Raw genomic sequence first — 22169 nt, forward strand, 5'->3', positions numbered from 1 at the left:
ACTAGGAGAAAGTGTGGCTCTTTTTTATTTGACTAAATCCAACGTCACATTTTAGTATATGCAGCAGTGCTGGATTAAGTAGAAAGAGGCCACCCTGTGGCAGCATATGACCTCAGCCATGTGGCCTGCAGTAGTAGCAGCAGCTTCCTGAACTGGGCATGTGGTCCATGATGAGGGGGGTAGCCATGTGATCATTATTGGGCTCGTGAGCCCAGCAGCCACTCTGATTGGCTGGGCCTCAGCAACAGGCCCAGCTGATTGGCCTGCTGATCATCATGCTCCAATCAGATTAGATTAGTTCACCCCCTACCAGTTTGGAATTCTGGCTTCTGGCTGTGTGGAGCAAGATGGCTTGGCTTTGTGGATTTTGGAGACTGAGAGTAGGGGATGGTGGTGAAGAGCATAGTCAGGAGTCTGCATCCGATTCATGTACTGAAGGCGCTATGATTCCATATTCTCTATTATATAGCGTTGATGAATGAAATTCTGGCATTTGGCTTGAGGGGTGAGATGCTGTTGGTTGTGTGGCTTTGGGGGACAGAGAGGTGGTAGTAGGGTTGAAAACCAGGGCCTGTGTGTCATCAAGAATTTGCATCCAGCCCTGCCGTGGCTCAAGCGGTAGGGCACTGCATTGATGCACCGGCGACCCGGGATCAATTCCGGCCTCCACTGTCGTAGCATGAATACTCTATTGTCCTATCATAAATAAAAGCCCTAAAAGCCTGAAAAATATCTATAATTAGCATCCGATTATTCAAAATGTATCCTGACCCTGCATCATATGAGACCAACACATTTTTTTGATGAATGCAAAACATTTAATTTAGCCCACTTAGCTCAGCTCCCCTTCCCCAATCTTCCTCACTCTACTCAGCAGTGAAGCCAGCCAGAGCTGAGCCCCCCCCTGCTAAGATATTTATGGGAATACAATAGTGAGATCTTGACCAGTGCCCACCCTCCTCTCAAAGGCCCATCTCACCACGAGCTGAATGTGACGCAATGAAACGCTTCTCAGAATTATAATGCTTCTTGTAGAAAAACTGTGTTGGTAAATAAGATGGCACTGTGATGCATACACAAAAAACAAAGCTAGGTCCAACTGTGCATCAACAAATTCAGTGTTTACAGATACGAAAGTGGCTTGTTTAAGTCATAATTTAGCAAAATCTTAAGTGATTTGTGAAAAATAATACACACAAATGATAATGTATTGCTTATTGATTTTTGTTTCTCCTCTCCCTTTCGGAGAAGTGAGGAGACTCCTGTTTAAATGGGAGACGGGAGAGGTGGTCCAGGCATTAGGATTGGTAGAGGGTAATGGGGGCGTGGTTGTCAAAGGCTCTACACTAACAACACTAAACATAGCATGTTTGTAATGGTGCATGCTTGGCTTGGCTAAGAAGTTCTGAAGGTATGACAGGAGAGGAGAGAAGAGAGGAAAGGTAGGCATGGGGAGCGTGCATGCGTGTGGAGGACTAGGACATGGGCCGTATGTAAGCGAGCTGCAACTCTTGTGACGCCACCCATAGGCTTTCAGACCAGATGAAGCCAAAAATGAAGCTTCAGCTTGCCATCGTGTCAGTACATTCATTCTGTGCTCGCTGATGTAAATTACCTGGGGATTAAACTAGTGGGTTGCAAAAAATGGGTTCCATCTGTCGACCTGCTGGAAGGAGGACATCTGAATATGACGGTTGCACTTAGCCTAGCTAGCGTTAATCATTGAATCGTATGGGACCAGTTAGCATGGCGCTGCCTTCATTATTTCCACGAGTATGCTGTGCTGGGTGTAACGTTATACAAGACCTGTGATGAGGTGGGCCCACCAGACCAAGCCCTCAGAACTCTGCTGCTCTGATGCACTGCAGTCTTCCCCCCCAGCCATGCTGTACTGTCTGTTGTCTGGCTGCTCACAGATCCCCATTTCTTACTGTGTGTGTGTGTGTGTGCGTGTGTGTGCGCGCGCACGTGTGTGCTTCTCCTGTATTAGCATTGTGGCCTGATTATTTATGATGCTGTTGTCAGTGGTGGTGCATTCAGTGCTGCAACACACACACACACACACACACACACACACACACACACTGTGATGCTGTGGCCGATATTGTAGACTGCAGTACACACAGTCTCACACTATGATATGGTTGTCAGTAGTGGAGCATGCAGTACAACACACTCACACCCACCCATGCAGGCTCTAGGTCAGTGCTGCACCCCAGCCCACCTCCTGTGCTGCTGCACTGTAGTCTGCACAAGCAACAGAACAGCAGCATGCAGCTCAATATCCAACACTTCATGCATTGCCAGTGGGGCAGAAGTCCAACGGGGAAACTGGCATATTCACCCAACACTGTTTTGCCTACTACTCTGCCTATCAGTATTTTGTCTCGAGACTCCTGCGCCCCCATAATCTGTGAAATAAATAGGAGTGTAAAGATAACCGATTTTGGTTCGGTTATCGTTATGCGACATTGAATCGCACTGAATCGACATTGAATCGCACCGAATCGCTAAATATTTTTTATGAATCGTCCCTGAATTGAATCGTAGCCTGTGAATCGATTGTATCGTATCGTTTTGTGGGTATAAGATTCACACCCCTAGAAATTAATGTAAACAAACGCTAGAAACATGCGCTATATTTAACCATATAGATTCTGCCTTTTGTGCCTGCCGGTTTGTGTGTGTGTGCGTGTGTGTGTGTATAATGTGTGTCCTTCTGAAGGACAGTGGTCTATAGTGTACTGTACACCATGTGTGCACTGGTGTTTGGTGGTTGAGAATGGCATACAGTCAATCCGGAAAGTATTCACAGCACTTCACTTTTTTCACATTTTATTACAGCCTTATTCCAAATGCTACAAATGAATCTCTGGTGTCAAAATCCTACACAAATTATTCCATTATGACCATGTGAAAAACAAGTTGTCTTGACAGTTTTGAAAATTTATAAAAATAAAAAACAAAGAAATCATATTTACAAAAGTATTCAAACTGTCAAGACAACTTGTTTTTTACATGGTCATAATGGAATAATTTGTGTAGGATTTTGACAACAGAGATTCATTTGTAGCATTTGGAATAAGGCTGTAAGATAATAAAATGTGAAAAAAGTGAAGCGCTGTGAATACTTTCCGGATTGACTGTAGCTTGCGCAGGATGCCTATGGTCATGTTTCCAAAAGGAATGCAGATTCTTTGCATACCATTCAGGTAGTTAAGTGCGATAGATTTTGACCAAAAGCATTGAAACCTGTATGCAGTCACATATTCATTCAAAGCCTTGCCTTCATCTCATGACTGCCTCTGCCTTTTTTCTAACCCCCGTTTCTCCTCTCTTTTCCTCTCCTTGCCGACCCTGCTTTCCTCTGTTTCACTCTCCTGTTCCTTTTTTTTCTCCCCTGTCTTTTATCTGTCCTCCTTTTTTCATATCCCCTATCTTTGTTTCATCCCATTTCGTCCTCTGCTCCACTCTTCTGTCCCCTCTTCCCCTCGTCTGTTTCATCTTCCCCTCTCTCTTCTCTTCTCTTCTCTTCTCTTCTCTTCTCTTCTCTTCTCTTCTCTTCTCTTCTCTTCTCTTCTCTTCTCTTCTCTTCTCTTCTCTTCTCTTCTCTTCTCATTCCATCTCCTCCCCTCTTTTCTTCTCTCCTCTCCTCCACTCGGCTCCTCTTCTCTCCTGTCTCCTCTCTCTTATCCCATCCACTGTCATCGCCCTTTACCCTCCTCTCCTCCGTTCGCCTCCTCACCTCCCCTCCTTTCATTTTTCTACTCTCTTCTTCTCTCCTTCTCACCTCCTCACCTCCCCTCCTTTCCTTTCCTTCTCTCCTCATCCAGACTCCTGGATCTCCCAATCGGCGTCGTTCCCTCGCAACCAGAAGCAGCCAGGTGTGGACTCCCCGTCTCCGGCCGCCTCTCTGGCAAAGCCCCCAGGCCAGTCCGGCCAGTCAGGATCCCAGCAGCCCCCGCGCACTGTCAAGGTAGGAAGCAGCTAGCACAGGAGTAGGCAGCTAGCACAGGAGTATGCAGCTACCACAGGAGTAGGCAGCTACCACAGGAGTAGGCAGCTAAGAGTAGGCAGCTAAGAGTAGGCAGCTAAGAGTAGGCAGCTACCACAGGAGTAGGCAGCTACCACAGGAGTAGGCAGCTACCACAGGAGTAGGCGGCTACTACAGGAGTAGGCGGCTACTACAGGAGTAGGCGGCTACTACAAGAGTCCTCCTGGGGGTGTGCTGTGGTGCAAGGCAGAAATGCATCCATACCATATCCGTATCCTGAAGCTGCAATTGCTGCAAAAGGTGGACTGACATCATATTGAATGGGATGGCTGTTAAGTTCTTTTTTGTGGGATTTTTGGGCCTTTATTTGGGACAGGACAGTGAAGTTGCGACAGGATGCGAGTGTGGAGAGAGATGGGGTAGGGTTGGGAAATGACCCCGGCCGGGGTCCCCATGGGCATGCAAGCCCAAGTGGGGGGGAACTTAGCGGGATGGCTGTTAAATTCATAAGTGAGTCAAGGCAGGTTAGCGAATATTTTTGTTAATCTAGTGCATGTCAATGCATTAACATGTATGTCTGTGTATTGTCTTGAATAGGTGACGTGTGCCAACTGCAAGAAGCCTCTGAAGAAGGGCCAGACGGCGTACCAGCGTAAGGGCTCCTCGCACCTCTTCTGCTCCACGCCCTGCCTCTCCGCCTTCTCACACAAGCCACAGCCCAAGAAGCACTGCACCATGTGCAAGAAGTACGTGCAGCAAGTCTCCCCAAATGTTTTTTTTTTAATGCATTCCTTTTGATGTCGGTGCCGATCTTTGAAGTGTGTGTCTATTGTGATGGTGGAAAACAATTGTGACTATAACATAAGAAAACGCCACAGTATTTTGCAATGCATATCCAAAAATAGATAAGCTAAACTCTTGTTTTGCATGCATATCTTCTTGTAAGATTAATGTCCTCAGCGAGATCATGAGTATGAAGGGCACAACAGTGTCCCAGGTTTACTCAAGCGAGTCCTTCCAAAAATGGGCAAAATGCATATTAATGCAACATAGTTAGCATGTCATCAACCTGTAGAATCATCTTTTTAGATGAAGGTGTCTGATGATGGTAATGCAAAGACATTGGATGACTCTTGATTTGTTTCTCTACAACAGTGCTTGATTGCTGACAGACATCTCTAAACTATCCTAGGTACAGTGTATTTAATTGGTGCACCAATTCTGTGTGCAATTTCAAAATGAGGCCTAACCTTGCATGAAGTGTTTTATTATTGCACAAACCGAAAAAGTGTGTGCTGAAACATGTTTGTGCAATAAGAAAAAACACTTTAATGCAAGGTGCGGCCTCTTTTTTTTTTCAAGCAAAAAAAACGAATTGTGTGCTCCCATTGCTTGTCCTCAGGGACATAACGAGTATGAAGGGCACGATCGTGGCGCAGGTGGACTCCAGCGAGTCCTTCCAGGAGTTCTGCAGCACGGGCTGCCTGGCCGCCTACGAGAACAAGCAGGCCACACCCAAGAGCACCATTAAGACCAAGTGCACCGTCTGCGGAAAACTCACCGAGGTGAGCACCAGACTGTTTGGCTTTCTGTTTGTTTGTTTCTTTGTTTGGAGGATCAAACCTAAAATGTGATGCGTTAATATGAGAAATGGACAAGATATAAGTAGGGCCCTATGATTTCCACGATACGGAAAACAAGGACAGAATCACAGAATGTGGACATTAAAACGGAATTTGGTTATAAACGCGGAATTGCGTGGAATTTGCACATTTCATATGATGATATTAAAAATCCATTATTTTCGTCATCATTTATCAGTCTACGTAAAGACATGTCAACCACAAAATGTGGTCACAATATTATATGTGGCCCATGTGATGCGCAAAAGTTCTATGCGGCATAGATCCATGATCCATGTCAGCGCATGAACGCATCCGTCTCCTGCGCTTCATTTCCGATTGTCTCCCGTCCTAACACTGGCTCGTCAGTGCAGTGAAGAAATCTTAAAAACTCAACATGTGAAGAGTAGGCAAAGTTAGCCCAGTAAACAGATCAGGAATAATCGCGTTTGTTCTGTCCGTCTGCTACAAAGACACATGCGATGCGAGACCGAAAGGACGGATGGCTGGCTCTCCACTACGATTTAATAAACAATGAAATCATCCCATGCGAGGCATGAATTTGGAGTGTGTTACAACGGATGTGACCGTTGAAAAATAAAAACTGATCAGGCAATGCTTTGATCATGTGTTGTTAACTTTGTTTTCAAAGTTTTGGTCACTATGCTTCATGACCAACAGTCAAGTAATCCTCAGAGGATAAGATCCGTCTTTGAAAACGTGTTCGTGTCAAACGGTTGACGGTAGCTTTGCAAGGCAATTTAATGCCTGCATAAAACTTGACCAAAAATTACTGCAATGTAGCTGCACGTTGCGATAAAGCCAAACTTATTCGAGAGAAATTGATGCAGCCCCAGGCCAGCCCGACTTCAGCGCAGCAGAGGTGAAATCCCCTCTGGTTGGGTGTGTATATTATAGAGTATATGCGCATGCACATTTCAACTACCGTATTAACTGGAATGTTTTGGAGGGTTGATCTTACAAAAAATCAATAGGTAATTTTACTTCTCTTTTTTGTACCTGCCATTTGAGAAAAATTACAACGGATTTCATAGGGCCCTATATAAGTTTTGTGTGTGTGCGTGAGAGATGTAACATTGTACATATTTAATGGAATTACTGGGATTTGTGTTTGTGTGCTAGAATGTTCATCTTTGCCAGCTCAAGACACGGTTCTGCACGCACACACCACACACATGCAAGCTCAACAGCACCCCAAAGGACTAGGGTGGATCCAAATAGGGTTCTCCACAGCACTCTGACTGGGCTCTTTAGCACTACTGGGCTGCTATCCAAATGCATATCTTACACATTCAACACCTTCACTTTTGGGGTTGGGGTGTGTCATTATTGTACCGTATTAAATGTCCAATATTGATTCATTTTTGTTTAATAATTAATTGTGTACAGGTTCTCTTATTGGGCGGTCCCAGTTCAAGCTTGCTATCGATCTCTAGTGTAATGTGTATTGGTAGAGTGGAGAGAAGGCTTTGAAGACACGCCAGCTGAAAAATCTGGTTGGTTTGTGTGACCAGGGCTCCAGAGTGCAAACATTTTTCACACAAGCGCCCATTGTTTTCAATAGTGCAAATAAAAAATGTTTTATTCGCACTAGTGCAAACAGTCATCAGAAGAACAAAATGAAAAGGAAAATACTTTAAAAAAAAAAATTAAAACAGCTGTCATTCATTCAACTCCACAGAACTAGCTCTCTCCCTTTCCCTCCTTTCGCCAACGGCCTAACCGATGGTGTCAGTTTTTAAGAATGTTCGACTTAGTTATCCGAGTCCACTAAGCTAAACTGTCAGAGTCCACATGCGTTAGTAAGGTGCATCTTCCCAACCAGGGGAGTTTTAAAACTGATCAGAGGGTTACAATCAGGGAAAAAATGAAATGGTAAAAGTATCTTTTAAACATGGCCACAAACGGCATCGGCCACTGATAGAATCAGTGCAGAAGGCTCAAGCGCAGAGAATGCCTGTTTTCAGCCCCAGACAGAGCTGGCCAGACTACAGGTGACACCCTAAGTCAAATATAATGTTATGTTTGTCACGACTCAAAGATCTGTTACAAGGTTGAGCTTCAAGAATGTCAAGCATAAGATGCAAACGCATATTATAACTGCATATGTTTCTTTTGTCACACACAGATTCGGCACGAGGTGAGCTTCAAGAACGTCACGCACAAGATCTGCAGTGACGCGTGCTTCAACCGCTACCGCATGGCCAACGGGCTGGTGATGAACTGCTGCGAGCAGTGTGGCAACTACCTGCCCAGCCGCGCCACCGCGCACCACTACCTGCAGGTGGAGGGCCAGCAGAAACGCTTCTGCAGCCCGGGCTGCATCCGGGACTACAAGCAGGTCAGCGTGAGTAGTGTGAGGCCAGGCGGTGGAGGAGGAGGAGCGGTGCAGAACAAGGTGAATACTAAGCTGAACGGAATGGCTGGATATATAAATGGGGATTAATGGGATGGATGGATGGATGGATGGATGGGTGGATGGGTGTGAGGAAAAACAAATTGAGGGAAGAGAGGAAAGCCCTAAAAAGCACTCTTTGACTTAATTTGTCTACTGCCATGAGGGTGTTCCTCCTTTAGTTAGTCTACTCAAGTCTACATTGAAACTCCTTAGGAAGTACAAAACAAAGCAGTCTCAATGAGTTGGAGCCTACACCTGTTGACATGAAATGTCCAAAGGTCATGAGAGTTTACCAAGAACCTGGCTAAGTAGTAATCCAGGTTAGGATAACATTGAGGTAGTGGACAGTCATCTTAATAGAAGAGCCTTGAGTGCTCTTTTTCTTAGCTAAATGGCATATGTGGACTATCTATGAGCAGGTTTATCACTTCATGCAGGTTAACTTAGCCAGGCTTATCACTTAATCATGTCTTGTTCATGTTCTTAGCCATGTCATACTATTTTACCAATTTCATGCAGTGTCTGGAACTGCTCAACTGTGAATCGATTACTGATGGGAGGGGTGAACTCTGAAGGGTGCATCTGATTTTACCCAATCGCTTGGGATCCCTTGGTTGTGACATGTTATCTGCTGGTTTGTAATATCATCTACCCTCGTCCCTCGTCTCGTTCGACGATTGGTTAAGTTGTCTGGTAGCGTAATGGAGCACTAGATACCGTGATGGCCACTCCTTTGTATGCGAACGAATGGCTGAAGTCAGATCGCCGCAATGTTTAGTCTGTATAATGCTGCAATCAATCAGTGACATGGTGGAACACACATTATCCTGCAGGTGGCAGTAACCTCTATGAAAAAAAGGGTTAGGCCATGCCAAACGGTTGAACACTGAATCTAGTGTTCATACAGTGGTGCTCATATGTTTACATACCCCAGCAGAATATACGCTTTCTTGGCAATTTCTCACAAAGTATGAAGGATTACACAAAACCTTTTTTTTCACTCATTGCTAGTGACTGGCTTAAGATATTTATTAGCAATCTTCTGTGTTTACTCTTTAAAAAGCATGATCACAACCCAAACTACCCAAATGACCCTGTTCAAAAGTTTACATACCCTAGTTTCTGATGCTGAATATGGCCCTGTTTAACATCAGGGACCGCTCTAAATTGTTTGTGGTAGCTGTGGATAAGGCTTTTAATGTTCTCAGATGACAAAACAGCACATTCTTCCTGGCAGAATGGTTGTTTCCTATAAAATTATTGGGTGTCTTGCTGGAACCTCACATTTGAGGTTTCCCCTGAATGGCTCAATGATGTTGAGATCAGGAGAGTAAGCCGGTCACTCAAAAACATCATTTTATTCTTTCTGAAGCTAATGACGGGTTGATTTGGCTTTCTGTGTTGAAATATTGTCATGTTGGCATGTCCAAACAATGGACCATGTGCAGTTTCAAGGCTGATGAGTGTCAAGTTTCCTCCAGTATTTTCCACAGGGCAATGTATTCATCATTCTGCGAGTATGGACCAAAAGTAATAGTGCATTTGTAACTCAGATGTCCCCATGACATCAGTGGTCCATGACCATGTTTCACAGGAGGGCATGGTGTAACTTTCATCATAGGCTCCGTTGACTGTTCTCCAAATGGTACTGTTAATAGTGGCTGAAAAAAGTTCCATATTGATCTAATTTATCCAAATGACTTTGTCACAGGCATTCTGATGCTTCTCACTATGCTATTTGGTGTATCATATGCAAAATAACATGTTTGCATTTTTGTAGTAATGGCTTTCTCCTGGCAACCCCCAACAGCCCATCTTTCCTCAAGTGCCTCTTTGCTGTACAGTTTAAAACATTTTTTCACGTTGTCCTATATTTCACCTAAAGTTATTTTTTGGTTGTCCTATGCCTCCTGAACAATTTCCCTTGCAATGATCATTGCAATGCAATGATTCCCTTGCCCAATGGCTTGATTCCAACCAAACCCCCTCATATTGCATTTCTGAATTGAAATTCCAACAGTGCCAACATGACAATATTTCGACACAGAAAGCCAAATCAACCATTAGCTTCAGATAGAATAAAATGAAGGTTTTTGAGCGACCATCTCACTCTTCTGATCTCAACATCATTGAGCCACTCAGGGGAAACCTCAAATGTGAGGTTCCAGCAAGACACCCAAAGATATTATAGGAAATAACCATTCTACCAAGAAGAATGTGCTGTTTTGTCATCTGAGAACATTAAGAGCCTTATCCACAACTACCACAAACAATTTAGAGCAATCCCTGATGTTAAACAGGGCCATATTCAGCATCAGAAACTAGGGTATGTAAACTTTTGAACAGGGTCATTTGGGTAGTTTGGGTTGTGATCATGCTTTTGAAAAAAATGCTAATAAATATCTTAAGCCAGTCACTAGCAAAGAGTGAAAAAAAGGTTTTGTGTAATCCTTCATATTTGGTGAGAAATCGCAGAGAAAGCGTATATTCTGCTGGGGTATGTAAACATATGAGCACAACTGTAACTATGGTACACACAGCAGTATGGGGAGAGGGCTTTGAGTGAGGTAATGGCATGCTGTAATACCATTACCTCATCAGACTACAGTTCAGCACACCACCCCTGCACAGCACACAGGCTAAACTGGGCCACCATTCCAATGCACTGGTTAGCTCCTCAGGGTTTACAGCTAAAACTTCAGGTTAGGGGGAGTAGACCTCATAAATGGTGTATTTTGGTTTTGCCATATAGGGTCGTTTCTGCGTAAAGGTGCACTGTGTAGGATGGTGGGCAAATTCTGAGTTGTAACTATGCTGCTCATTGAAACTGTGCTGTCTACTACCAACATGTATCTGTTCATGACTATTTATTTAGTAATAAACTAATATTTACTAGTATGACCTAAATATGGTTAGATTTTCAGCTAAAAATGTCAATTTCTGGATATTCAAAGTGGAGAAGATCCGCATTTTCATGTGTGGTGGTGGTATGCATTTGTGGATGGGCAGCATGAATTCAGGAAATAAACTACAAAAAATATTACACAGTGCACCTTTAAGTCTGAAAGAAGCTTTTCTATGTTTGCCAAGGATCCATCTACTAAGGGGGCTTGATGTCTCTTTATTCAGCAGTAAAGACACAGCCTTAGTCTCCTCAGCACAGGCTTGCTCTGGTTTCTGTGATGGTCTAAATTCTGGAACTTTTCTTTACCCATTCTTTGCTTTAAATGTGTCATTTGATGTGTGTATCTTTGCCTGCCACTTTCTGTGTGTTTAATTTTATAATTTGTATTTTATCATTTGTATTGTATCGCGTGCGTGTGCGTGCGTGTGTGTTTCTCTGACCACAGCTGCACCTCTGGATACATCAAGGACATGAAATTGGCCTCACTCACCTTGACCTTCACCTTGTTGTGTGTTTGTAGGCGCATGGGAAGATGACTGCCTGTACGGGCTGCAAGGTGCTGTGTCGCTCCTTTGACGTGACTCAGTGCATCGGGCCCACAGGAGCCATGGAGCCCTACTGCTCCACCGCCTGCATGAACAAGACCAAGGCTGCCAGCATCCAGCAGAGTGAGCACACACACACACACACACACACACACACACACACACACACACACACACACACACACACACACACACACACACACACACACACACACACACACACACACACACACACACACACACGGCGTGCATGAACAAGACCAAGGCTGGCAGTGTCCATCAGAGTGAGGCCACACTCACACACAGACACACAGACACACACACACACACACACACACACACACACACACACACACACACACACACACACACACACACACACACACACACACACGGCGTACAAGACCAAGGCTGCCACCGTCCAGCAGAGGAGACACATGCATGCACACACATACATGCACACACATACAGGGGTTGAACAAAATAATGGAAACACCTGTCATTTTAGTGTGGAAAGTTTCATTGGTCAAATGGACCAGCCTGTTGGCCAATCTTCATTAATTGCACATTGCTAATTGAATCTTCACACTTCACCTTAATGGTGCAGAGTAAGAGCATAGTTTTGCAATGCACACACCATTATGGGTGACATATCAAAGTTCAAAAAGGAGAATGTCTGCATACCACCAAGAAGGATGAACCACATCCAACAGGATTAACTGTGGACGCATGAGGTAACTTCCCACTGTAAAATGACAGCGTATTTACAGGGGTTGGACAAAATAATGGAAACACCTGTTACCAGAATGGCAATGACCAAGTCGTAATGTATTGCTAAAGGCCCTGTGTACTGTCATAGTGGTGTAGTACTATGGTAGTTAAGTTTTTTTTCGGTAACTATTAGGGCTGTCCTAAACGATTATTTTTCTCCCGATTAATCTATCAACTATTTTTTTTGAATTGTCGATTAGGCAACCGATTAATTTTTGAAGTACTCTAGCACTTTAATCTTCAAGAAAATTGGGGAAAAACTAAAGAAACCGTTAAAATAAGGTCCCTGAGCTCACAATGACCTTAAATCATGATAGTAGCTTATTTACTCCGAGATACAATGATCAATTCATACGTGCTGGGCAATTTTAGGTTTCAATATAGTAATAACGCATTAGAAAAGTAAATAAAAAACCATTGAATTAAATGAAACGATTAGTCGACTATGAAAATTCTTGCCGACTAATTTTTATAGTCGATTACCGTAGTCACGATTAGTCGATTAATCGTCCCAGCCCTAGTAACTATTACAACTTCCTCGTGGCGGGACAGTGCCTGGTCTAAACCTTCTCCACCCCCTTGCGGCTGCTTTGACCAGTGGATCATGTATTTTCATATCTGTGACCAGTACAGGTTGACATTGTGTGGAATTGATTTCCATCCCTGATTAGAGGCACCATGCTGAGTGAGGGTGATGCTTTTGATTTGGAGCTGATGCCTGAACCAGTAGATGGGCTATTGTGTTGGCTGATGGTGTCTATACTGCATGATGCTGGCCTAATACATTTTCTGTGTGGGCAGTGTATTTATGTACAATTCCTACCTCCTTGTTTTGTTTGGTTTTCTCTTCTTCACTCTGTTCTTGTCACTTTCTCTCACTCTCTCCCATCCTTCTTTCCATCACCCACTCTCTCTTGCACCGTCTCTCTTGCACTCTCTCTCTCTCTCTCTCTCTCTCTCTCTCTCTCTCTCTCTCTCTCTCTCTCTCTCTCTTTCTTTCTCTCTTTCTTTCTCTCTTTCTTTCTTTCTTTCTTTCTCTCTCTCTCTCTCTCTCTCTTTCTCTCTCTCTCTCTCTCTCTCTCTCTCTCTCTCTCTCTCTCCTCTACAGGTGTGGAGCCCTCTTGTCACTTCTGTAAGAGGAATGCGTTGCCCCAGTACCAGGCCACCATGCCCGAGGGGAAGGTCTTAAACTTCTGCAGCTCGCATTGCGTCACCAAGTTCCAGGTGCGTCACACACACACACACACACACACACACACACACACACACACACACACACACACACACACACACACACACACACACACACACACACACACACACACACACACACACACACACATACACACACTACATTTTCACACCATTTCAACCCCTCTACACACACCTCACATTTAATTTTCACTCTCACAAATGCACATGCACACACACACACACCTCATTTTCACTCCATTTTAACCTCCTGTACACACACACCACACTGTCATCTTCATTTCTCACACACACACACACACACACACACACACACACACACACACACACACACACACACACACACACACATGCCTCCCCTCATCTGGAGCTAATGTTACCTGAAATAGGCGACTGCAGTGAGTGTGCTGTAGCAGTAAGAACCTCTTCACGATGCATCAGTTTGCGTGCACTGCAACACCGGTACTAGTGGTGCTTTTAGGAAATTGGGTTGGTGCTGCATGGGTGAAGACATTTAATGAAAATGAGAATTTCTCTTAAAAAAAGAGAGTTCATCCTTTTTGCAAGTAAAGACCACAAGCATGTTTGTGTGTGCGTATACTCCCGCGTGTGTTTTTGCGTACGTGCAGATGGTTATGCAATAGCAACTTTACCCCCACCCCTCCCAACCCCCCCATGCTTGTCTCTCCAGAGTGCTGCGGTGCAGACGTCCACTAATGGCCAGACGGCTGTGTCCGCACCCAACGCCAACATCCAGCTCAAGTGCAACTACTGCAGGGGAGCCTTCAGCCTCAAGCCAGAGACCCTGGAGTGGGAGGTGGGTACACACCACACACACACACACACACACACACACACACACACACACACACACACACACACACACACACACACACACACACACACACACACACATCGCCTCAACAGGGCTTTATTGCAGTAGCTCAGTCTGAAACCAACATTTTCGTTTCGTTGCAAAATGGCGTGAATGCCATTTTTTGACTCACATTTTATTATTGGAAATGACCATTCAGATGCCATTTCATCATGCGTGTCTTCTTGGCATTCAAATATTTTGGTAACTATTTTTAAGCCTATATAAAATGTATTTTGCAATGCAATGCAATGCCCAATACAAAAATGTAAATATGTCATTTTGCAATAAAGCTCTTCATTAGCAGCCTCAACAAGAAGGATGGATGGATGACTTCTTTATACATCATACCTGCAAACTCGTCACCTTTTGGTGACAGTCACCTTTTTCCCGGCCAATTAGGTCATTCACATGAATCGTGTAGAACTGGAGAGTTTTTTTTGTGGGGGGGGCACCATAAAGAACACTAGAGGATTGGAAAAATGTTGCCTGGTCTGATGAGACACTCGGGTGGAATAGTCAAAATTTGGTGTCAGCAACATGAAAACATGGGTCAACCCTGCCTTAGATCAATGTTTCAGACTGGAGATATAATGGCATAAGGATATTTTCTTGGCACTCTTTGGGCCAATTAGTACCAATTTATCTTTGTTGTAATGCCACAGCCTACCTGAGTAGGTAGTGCAGGCAGTTCTGAAGGGAAAAAGGGAGTCCAACCCAGCATTAGAGAGGTGTTCCTAATGAAGTGGCCAGTGAGTGTAGTTTATAGATTATGGTAGTTCAAAGTGCTTTGAAGAGCAAGAGAATCTGGTGAAATAAACTACTTGCCTCATATGTTTTATTGGTGTGGTGTAGGCTATGTAAGCTCAAGTTGCCTCTCTGATGGGCCCACTGGTGGCCCCGTTGCTTTGCTTGAGCTTTGGTTGTGTTTGCGATCATTAAGCTCTTCTGTCTCTTTTTGTGGTAACAATTTGCAGAACTAGTAGCATCATTTAAGTTGTAGATATTGTGAGCAGCAAAGCTGATAATAACTTGGTGAGGTTTACTTTCACATTACAGTAGGTTAAATAAACTTTATTTGCACTCTGATGTGGAAGATGTGGTGTGCAGTCAAGTGAGCTGCTTCCTCCACACGACATGATTAATTTAAAACATCATGTGGCATAAAGGAGAGATGATGATGATGACGATGACGATGATGATGATGATGATGATGAAGGTTGTTGTGTGTGTGATTTAGAATAAGGTGTACCAGTTCTGCAGTAAGACATGCTGTGAGGACTACAAGAAGCTGCACTGCATCGTGGCCTTCTGTGAGAACTGCCACGAGGAGAAGACGCTACACGAGACTGCTAAGATCTCCGGAGTCAGCAGACCCTTCTGCGGAGAAGGTCCGTACCACTGCTCTCTTGTCTTTGTTCAGCCCTTCTAATGTGCGTGCGTATGTGTGTGTTTGAATTTGTTCATAATTTCGGATGGGGTTGCCATTGTTGGTCAGTTCAATTCAATTTCAACTTATTAGGGACCATGTACAATTAAAACATAAATGTTGCCATTTCATGCATCGTACCAGCGTTAGCCTCAGGCTATTTTACATCTGCAGTGGGTTAATTATTTTATTTTATTTTTTTGTGGAGAAATAAAATAATAATAGACCATTATTCAAGTGTGTCAATGGTTATGCTGGCCAGAGCTGTGTAGACTGAGCCGGACGTGGTTAAACTCCCTTATTCATGATCTAGAAGTCTCCATGCCCTACATGTCTTGCCTTTTGCCATTTTGTTTGGCCTTCTTTGATCATGCCGTTGTGGAGAGGTGTGTTTGGATGAATTTCGTGACTCACTTAGATATTTTAGCGATTTTACAGATTGATTCCCTTTTTTTTGTTTTCTAATCGTGTTCAACTGCAAGACTTCATGTGGGTCAACACTGCAGGCCCACTGCAGATCAAAGTCTTTTGCTGGAGTGTTCCACTTGGTAGCTCCTCACTGGCATACAGTTAGTCATAAAGCCAGGTGTGTGTCAGGGAAGAGGTGACTGACAGTCACTGCCACACGCAATCACACTGGGAGATGGCTTGGATGGCTGTTACTCATTTGTCACTATGCTGTGGTTAGCATTGAGCAATCTAGACAAGAGGTTAGCCCAAACATCTTCTAGTAGAATAAGATAAATCAAATCCTGTGTACCCCGTGCAAAGGAGTGTTTGTGTAGTTCGGTATCCTGAGGGGGTGTTTTGTTCTGTGGCGTTGGGCGGCGGCTTTCATAAATGTGCGCTACCGCCATCTACAGCGCTAAGGGAACTCCCATTTATTCTCAACCTAAGTCTCCTAAAGGGGCGTTCACCTAAAGTCACATGGACCCTAGAAAGCTATGGGCTTGATTTAGCTTACTCTACTAGAATATGGCGTGCGTGTGCGTGTGCGTGTGAGTGTGTGGTGCAGGATTCTCTGGTGCTGTTGGTTGCTAGGCTAGCATGTCAGTGTTGGCCTAGTTGCGACTGCTGCACCAGAAGCAGCAGCAGCTAAGCAGCAGAGAGGGAGAGACACCTGCCCTTCCCCACCCCACCACTACAGCTCACTCTCCTACAGCGTGTGCACACACACACACGTACACACCTAATCCTTTTCACTCTCTCACTCGGTCTCACTCTCTCTCTCTCGCTCTCTCTCGCTCCCTCTCTCTCTCCTGCGCGCTCTCTCTCCTTCACACACACACACACACACACACACACACACACACACACACACACACACACACACACACACACACACACACACACCTCACTCTCTAGGCTGCTGCTGCTCCATGCAGATGTCTCATTCTTATGAGCATGTCTAATGTCATTTGTGAATGGGAAATATTACCCATCAGATGTTAAGAGTTGAGGATGTGTTTCTGTTAGTTTGTGTTATGACCTGGGAAATGGCAATTCAGTGAGTCGGTGGGTGGGTAAAATGCTAAGCCCCTGATGTTTCTTACAGGGTGCAGCAGAGATATCAGCTTGGCCTCTAGAGAGAGCACTTTTGCCATTCAGCTCCCAAATGTCTTTTCGCCATTATACTGCATGGCAATATAGTGGTAGTATCACAAGACTCTTTTTGCAACAACCTTTTATACCGTCTCTGGGAATATAACCATGTTGGGTGGAAAATTCTCCCACTGCCATCTATGCAATAATAACATTTATACGGTTACATTGAATTTACAGGCTATTATCTACATGTGTTGCCATGGTTACAGTGCCTGTTTTGTTTCCAGCGAGCGGTTGGCACTGTGAAAAGCGAGGACAACCAGTTGCTGTGAAATGTGAATGTTTTTTTTGTTGTTGTTGTGAGCAGCAAACCTGTGATTTTTTTTTTTTTTTCCCCACTGCTGTTTGGGGTAGGTGTTGCTGGGACTCTCGCTACTAAACTCCTGTCCTCCACGCTGTAATGTGCCTCCTTGTATATACCATGGTGCAGTGCCGGTTTTACTAATTGGGAGACAAGGAGGTTGCCTAGGCCCCTACCTAATTTTCCCATTTTAGGGCCCCCCTGACAGTCATCCCTGCCATGGTAAATACCAGTGAAAGTAATTCAAAGAGACCCCATATTAATATTTTGCCTAGGGCCCCCAAATGAATAGAACCGCTGCGGCCATGGTGTAATGTTTTCCAATTTCCTCCCCCTTCTCTCCTCCTCTCCATGCCTCCTCTCTGCCGCCCTCCATCTAAATGTTCTACTACATCTCTCATTCCTTCACTTTCCTCACTTTTGTCTCCATCTCGCTCCCCTCCCCTCCCCTCTCTCTCTCATTTTTCATTCCATCCATTCTACTCTCCCTATCTCTCACCTTCTTCTCCTCTTTTTCTCATCCTCTTCATGCATCACTTCATCATGTCTCTCCCCTCCACCTCTCTCTCTCTGCCTCCCTCTGTTCCTCTTTCCCTACTTCAATCCTTCTTCCGTCCATCTCTTCCTATCCCTGCATCTCATTCCCTCCATCTCGTGTGTCTCTCTCTCTCTCTCTCTCTCTCTCTCTCTCTCTCTCTCTCTCTCTCTCTCTCTCCATCATTCCTACTCCCTCTCTCCTCCCTCAATCTGTTTCTATTTCTTTCTCTACCTCTTTTCCTCCATGCATCTCTTCCTTCCTGTGCATCTACTGTTCCCTCCATCTCTCCCTCCGTCATCATCCCTGCTCCTTCTCTCCTCTCTCCTCTTCTCTCTTCTCCTCCCAGGCTGTAAGCTGCTGTTCAAGCAGAGTTTTGCTCGGCGGCTGGGTCTGAAGTGTGTGACGTGTAACCACTGTGAGCAGATGTGCAAGCGCAGCGTCACCCGGCAGATGGACGGCGTCACCAGGGACTTCTGCAGCGAGCCCTGCGCCAAGAAGTTCCACGACTGGTACTACAAGGTCAGTCAAGGTCACCTAGATTAGTCTCGACTGATGCTGCAAGGTCAGAGACCAGCTATCGTGTGTGTGTGTGTGTGTCTGGATTTGGTCTCTGTTTCTCTCTCGCCATCTTTCTCACTGAACCCGCAACCTCTAATTTGATAATTAGCCTATGTAATTAGCTCTGGTCTGATCCTTATCCTAATAACCATACAAATCATTAGGCAGAGCAGATGATCTAGTCATGTCATATGACCTCTGTGGTTCCCCACTAACTGTGCATTTGCACGTTGTGTCCACCAGGCGGCGCGGTGCGACTGCTGCAAGGTGCAGGGCAATCTGACGGAGTCGGTGCAGTGGCGAGCCGAGATGAAGCGCTTCTGCGACCAGCAGTGTCTGCTGAGGTTCTACCTCCAGCAGAACGAACCCAACATGAACACGCAGAAGGGGCCCGAGAATACAGCCTTAGGTAATGTAACACTCAGTTACTGTTTTCAGGTGCTCATGCCCAGTTACTTTCGGAACTGCGTTGCTTACCTGCGAACCACCCACGCTCATACCGGGCTCTGAACCTTTCCGTATGTGACCATTTGCTACCCTGAGGAACCTGCTGATGTCCATGTTGTCGTCACGGTTTGCAGAGAAAAAAAAATTGTTTTGCATCGCGAACCAACTTTCCGGTGCTCCGAATTGTGCCGTGAAAACGCCGGCCGGTTCAAGATTAGGTGCAAGAACGGGCACCGACACGGTTCTGTCGGCCTGTACATGCCCAGTGTGTGTGTGTCTGTCTGTCTCTATCTGTTTGTCTGTCTTCGTATTAGCACGCCCCACATGGGCAACTGAAAGGGAACCGGGAACACTGCCTTACCCCACGAACACACCAAGCTACAAAGCAACGCTGAACTGTGTTCATATCAATAGCAACACGAGCAATGGAGGCGACAGAGTATCCAGTTGAAAGCTAAATTCAAGCATTCCGACAGCTGTCGCCGAACCGCATCATTGCTAATTGGCATAGTTTTCGCTGAGGTTCAATGCCGATCAAATCGCCTCTTGTCACCCAGATCTTTTTTTTTGTCTCTTCTGTCGCCAGCGCCTCAATACAAAGTCAATTACTTCTGTCTCCGGCGTTGCTCAAGTCGCTTCTGGTCTATTAGTGCCATTATACTGTCCAAGGAAAAAGTTTGTACACCCTTTGAACTTTCTGTCCTTTCTGTCAAAACATGGTCTGATCTTCCCAGAAATTTCAAGAAGGAACAAATGGTGTGTGCTTTAACTAATTCCACCCAAACATTTACAAGTTTTCATATTTTCATTGGCCATAAGATGTAAACATTCACAGGACAGCAAGGCATAAGTAAGTACACCCTTGCATTCAATAGGTTTTAACCCTAAGTTAGTCGCAATAACCTCAACCAGATGTTTCCTGTTGTTGCAGATCAGATTAACAAAACAATCTGGATGTATCTGGTCTCCCTCTTCTTTAGAAAACTGCCTCTCGTCAGCAAGGTTTGTGGGATGTCTGGAGTGCATAGCTTTCTTGACTTCATGCCATATAATCTCAATTGTTTATTTGTCAGGGCTTTGACTGGGTTATTCCAGAATGTGTATTTCATTATTATGAAGCCATTCTAAAGTCGATTTGCTTCTAAAGTATGGGTTGTTGTCACATTTCAGCACCCATCCTCTTGTGTGCTTCAACTGTGTGACAGACTGCCTCACTTTTTTCTGTAAAATATCTCGATAAACTTCTGAGTTCATTGTTCCACTGATAATAGCAAACTGAAAAGGGCCTGAGGCAGCAAGGTAGCCGCATATAATGATGCTTTTTCCTGGGACTGTATATTGCCCCTAGGCCTGGGTATTGATTGACAATTTTCGGTTCCGGTTCCATTGCCGGTTCCTTCGTTTCGGTTCCGGTACCAGAACGGTTCCATTTTCGGTTCCTAGAAACCCTGAATTAAACCTGCAGTTACCCAAAGTGGCCAGTAGATGGCGTAACGGGTCTGCAAATCATGAGTTTCCCTGCCTGCCACAAGGCGGCGCTCATCGTGACTTAAGCAATGGCGGGTTAAAGGCATTTAATTCTATACAGCGTTCATGATTAATTGCATGCTGCAAGGTGTGCTCTCGGCATGGCTTGGCAAGTATAATAAACGGTTTTGATACTGATAAATGTACTCATGTCTGATTAAAATTGTTCTGCTGTACGGTGCAACTTCACTTCTGGTACCAATCGTATGTCAAGCGTGCCTGACATGATTTTTTAATGTAGCCTACGCTACCCAGTCTGTCGACAGGTGGGGCTTTTCTACTAGGTTCTGCAGAACTATTCTAACACAACTAGGCTTCATAAATATTCATGAAACTTGACGGGGGCTCGATGGTGCTGTCTCGCACGCATTTCCATACAGGGACTAGAACTGGGCCGTATGATCAGCTGCTGCAAGTAGCCGCGACAACACTGTGCTTTCACGCCATGGTGAATCTAAGCTAAAGAGTCCTAATCTAAAAGATATATAGGTCTAAATTAGTGGTGGGCCGTTATCGGCGTTAACGTGATGCGATAATGTGAGACTCTTGTCGCGCGATAAAGAAAATATCGCACGTTAATCTATTCTCAAAATATAGGTTTGGAGTTTGGGTATGCACGTCACCATAGCATTTAATTGACAGACGCTTTTAGACTGCGCTCCAGTCGCTTCTCCTCTCTCCACCTGTTGTTTCAGCAGACCTACTAAATATGAAGTGTTTGCATGCTGAAAACATTAATCCCTCTGTCGTGGTAGGCCTAGTTGTTGTTTGAGTGCTTTTTCATAAGTGGTAGACTAAAGAGACGTTATTGTTTGAGGTGAAGCATAGAGAGACATTATTGTGTGTGAGTAGCTACCAGCCCGACATAACCTACATTTCCTCGCGCATTGCATAGAATACATAGGTAAACAACTTCCAGAAATCTTGCCTGTGATATAATTGCAAAACATTCCGTGTGATAGTCCTATGCATTTTGAAGATTGTCAAACTGAAACTGTCAATATCTACTCTCGCTGAATGTTTGTGTTGCAATCGCGCACATTTGCGATTCAGTGAGATATTCTCATGTCCGACGGTAATAAACCTCGCGGTTGTCGCGCCTGACTTTTTTTTTTGCAAACTGAATTCATGTCGAGTTGTAACTCATCTGGCATTCTAACTCTGAGAACAACTGTCAAATCGCCGTGTGCCAGTGCTGTAGGTCCTAGATAGGAGGCATATCCAGTAGCCTGGCTCTGCTGAGGGCTGCTGTGCCTACTACGCGCAGAGCTCCTCCCTCTCTTAAAGGAGCCGCTGCTCCTTTTAACAGTCAGTGGCAGATTCTCTCTCTCTCTCTCTCTCTCTCTCTCTCTCTCTCTCTCTCTCTCTCTCTCTCTCTCTCTCTCTCTCTCTCTCTGCCCATTAGAAATGCTGAATTGTTGA

At 44.7% G+C, this 22169-nt stretch overlaps 1 protein-coding gene across 5 annotated transcripts in view; it reads left to right on the top strand.

Moving 5' to 3' along the window:
* zmym2 (zinc finger, MYM-type 2) overlaps positions 1-22169 on the top strand; it is a 54953-nt gene that overhangs the window by 15792 nt on the left and 16992 nt on the right. For 4 of the 5 annotated variants that reach the window (XM_063213707.1, XM_063213704.1, XM_063213706.1 and 1 more), the window contains exons 3-12: positions 3834-3976; positions 4592-4740; positions 5397-5559; positions 7766-8035; positions 11461-11608; positions 13365-13480; positions 14160-14285; positions 15583-15733; positions 18562-18734; positions 19017-19182. In XM_063213707.1, the coding sequence (XP_063069777.1) occupies positions 3834-3976; positions 4592-4740; positions 5397-5559; positions 7766-8035; positions 11461-11608; positions 13365-13480; positions 14160-14285; positions 15583-15733; positions 18562-18734; positions 19017-19182 (1605 nt within the window). The remainder of the gene's footprint in view (positions 1-3833; positions 3977-4591; positions 4741-5396; positions 5560-7765; positions 8036-11460; positions 11609-13364; positions 13481-14159; positions 14286-15582; positions 15734-18561; positions 18735-19016; positions 19183-22169) is intronic. The other variant, XM_063213708.1, reaches the window with a different exon arrangement.

The sequence above is a fragment of the Engraulis encrasicolus genome, chromosome 13 (genome assembly GCF_034702125.1).
Source record: "Engraulis encrasicolus isolate BLACKSEA-1 chromosome 13, IST_EnEncr_1.0, whole genome shotgun sequence".
NCBI classification, from domain to species: domain Eukaryota; kingdom Metazoa; phylum Chordata; class Actinopteri; order Clupeiformes; family Engraulidae; genus Engraulis; species Engraulis encrasicolus.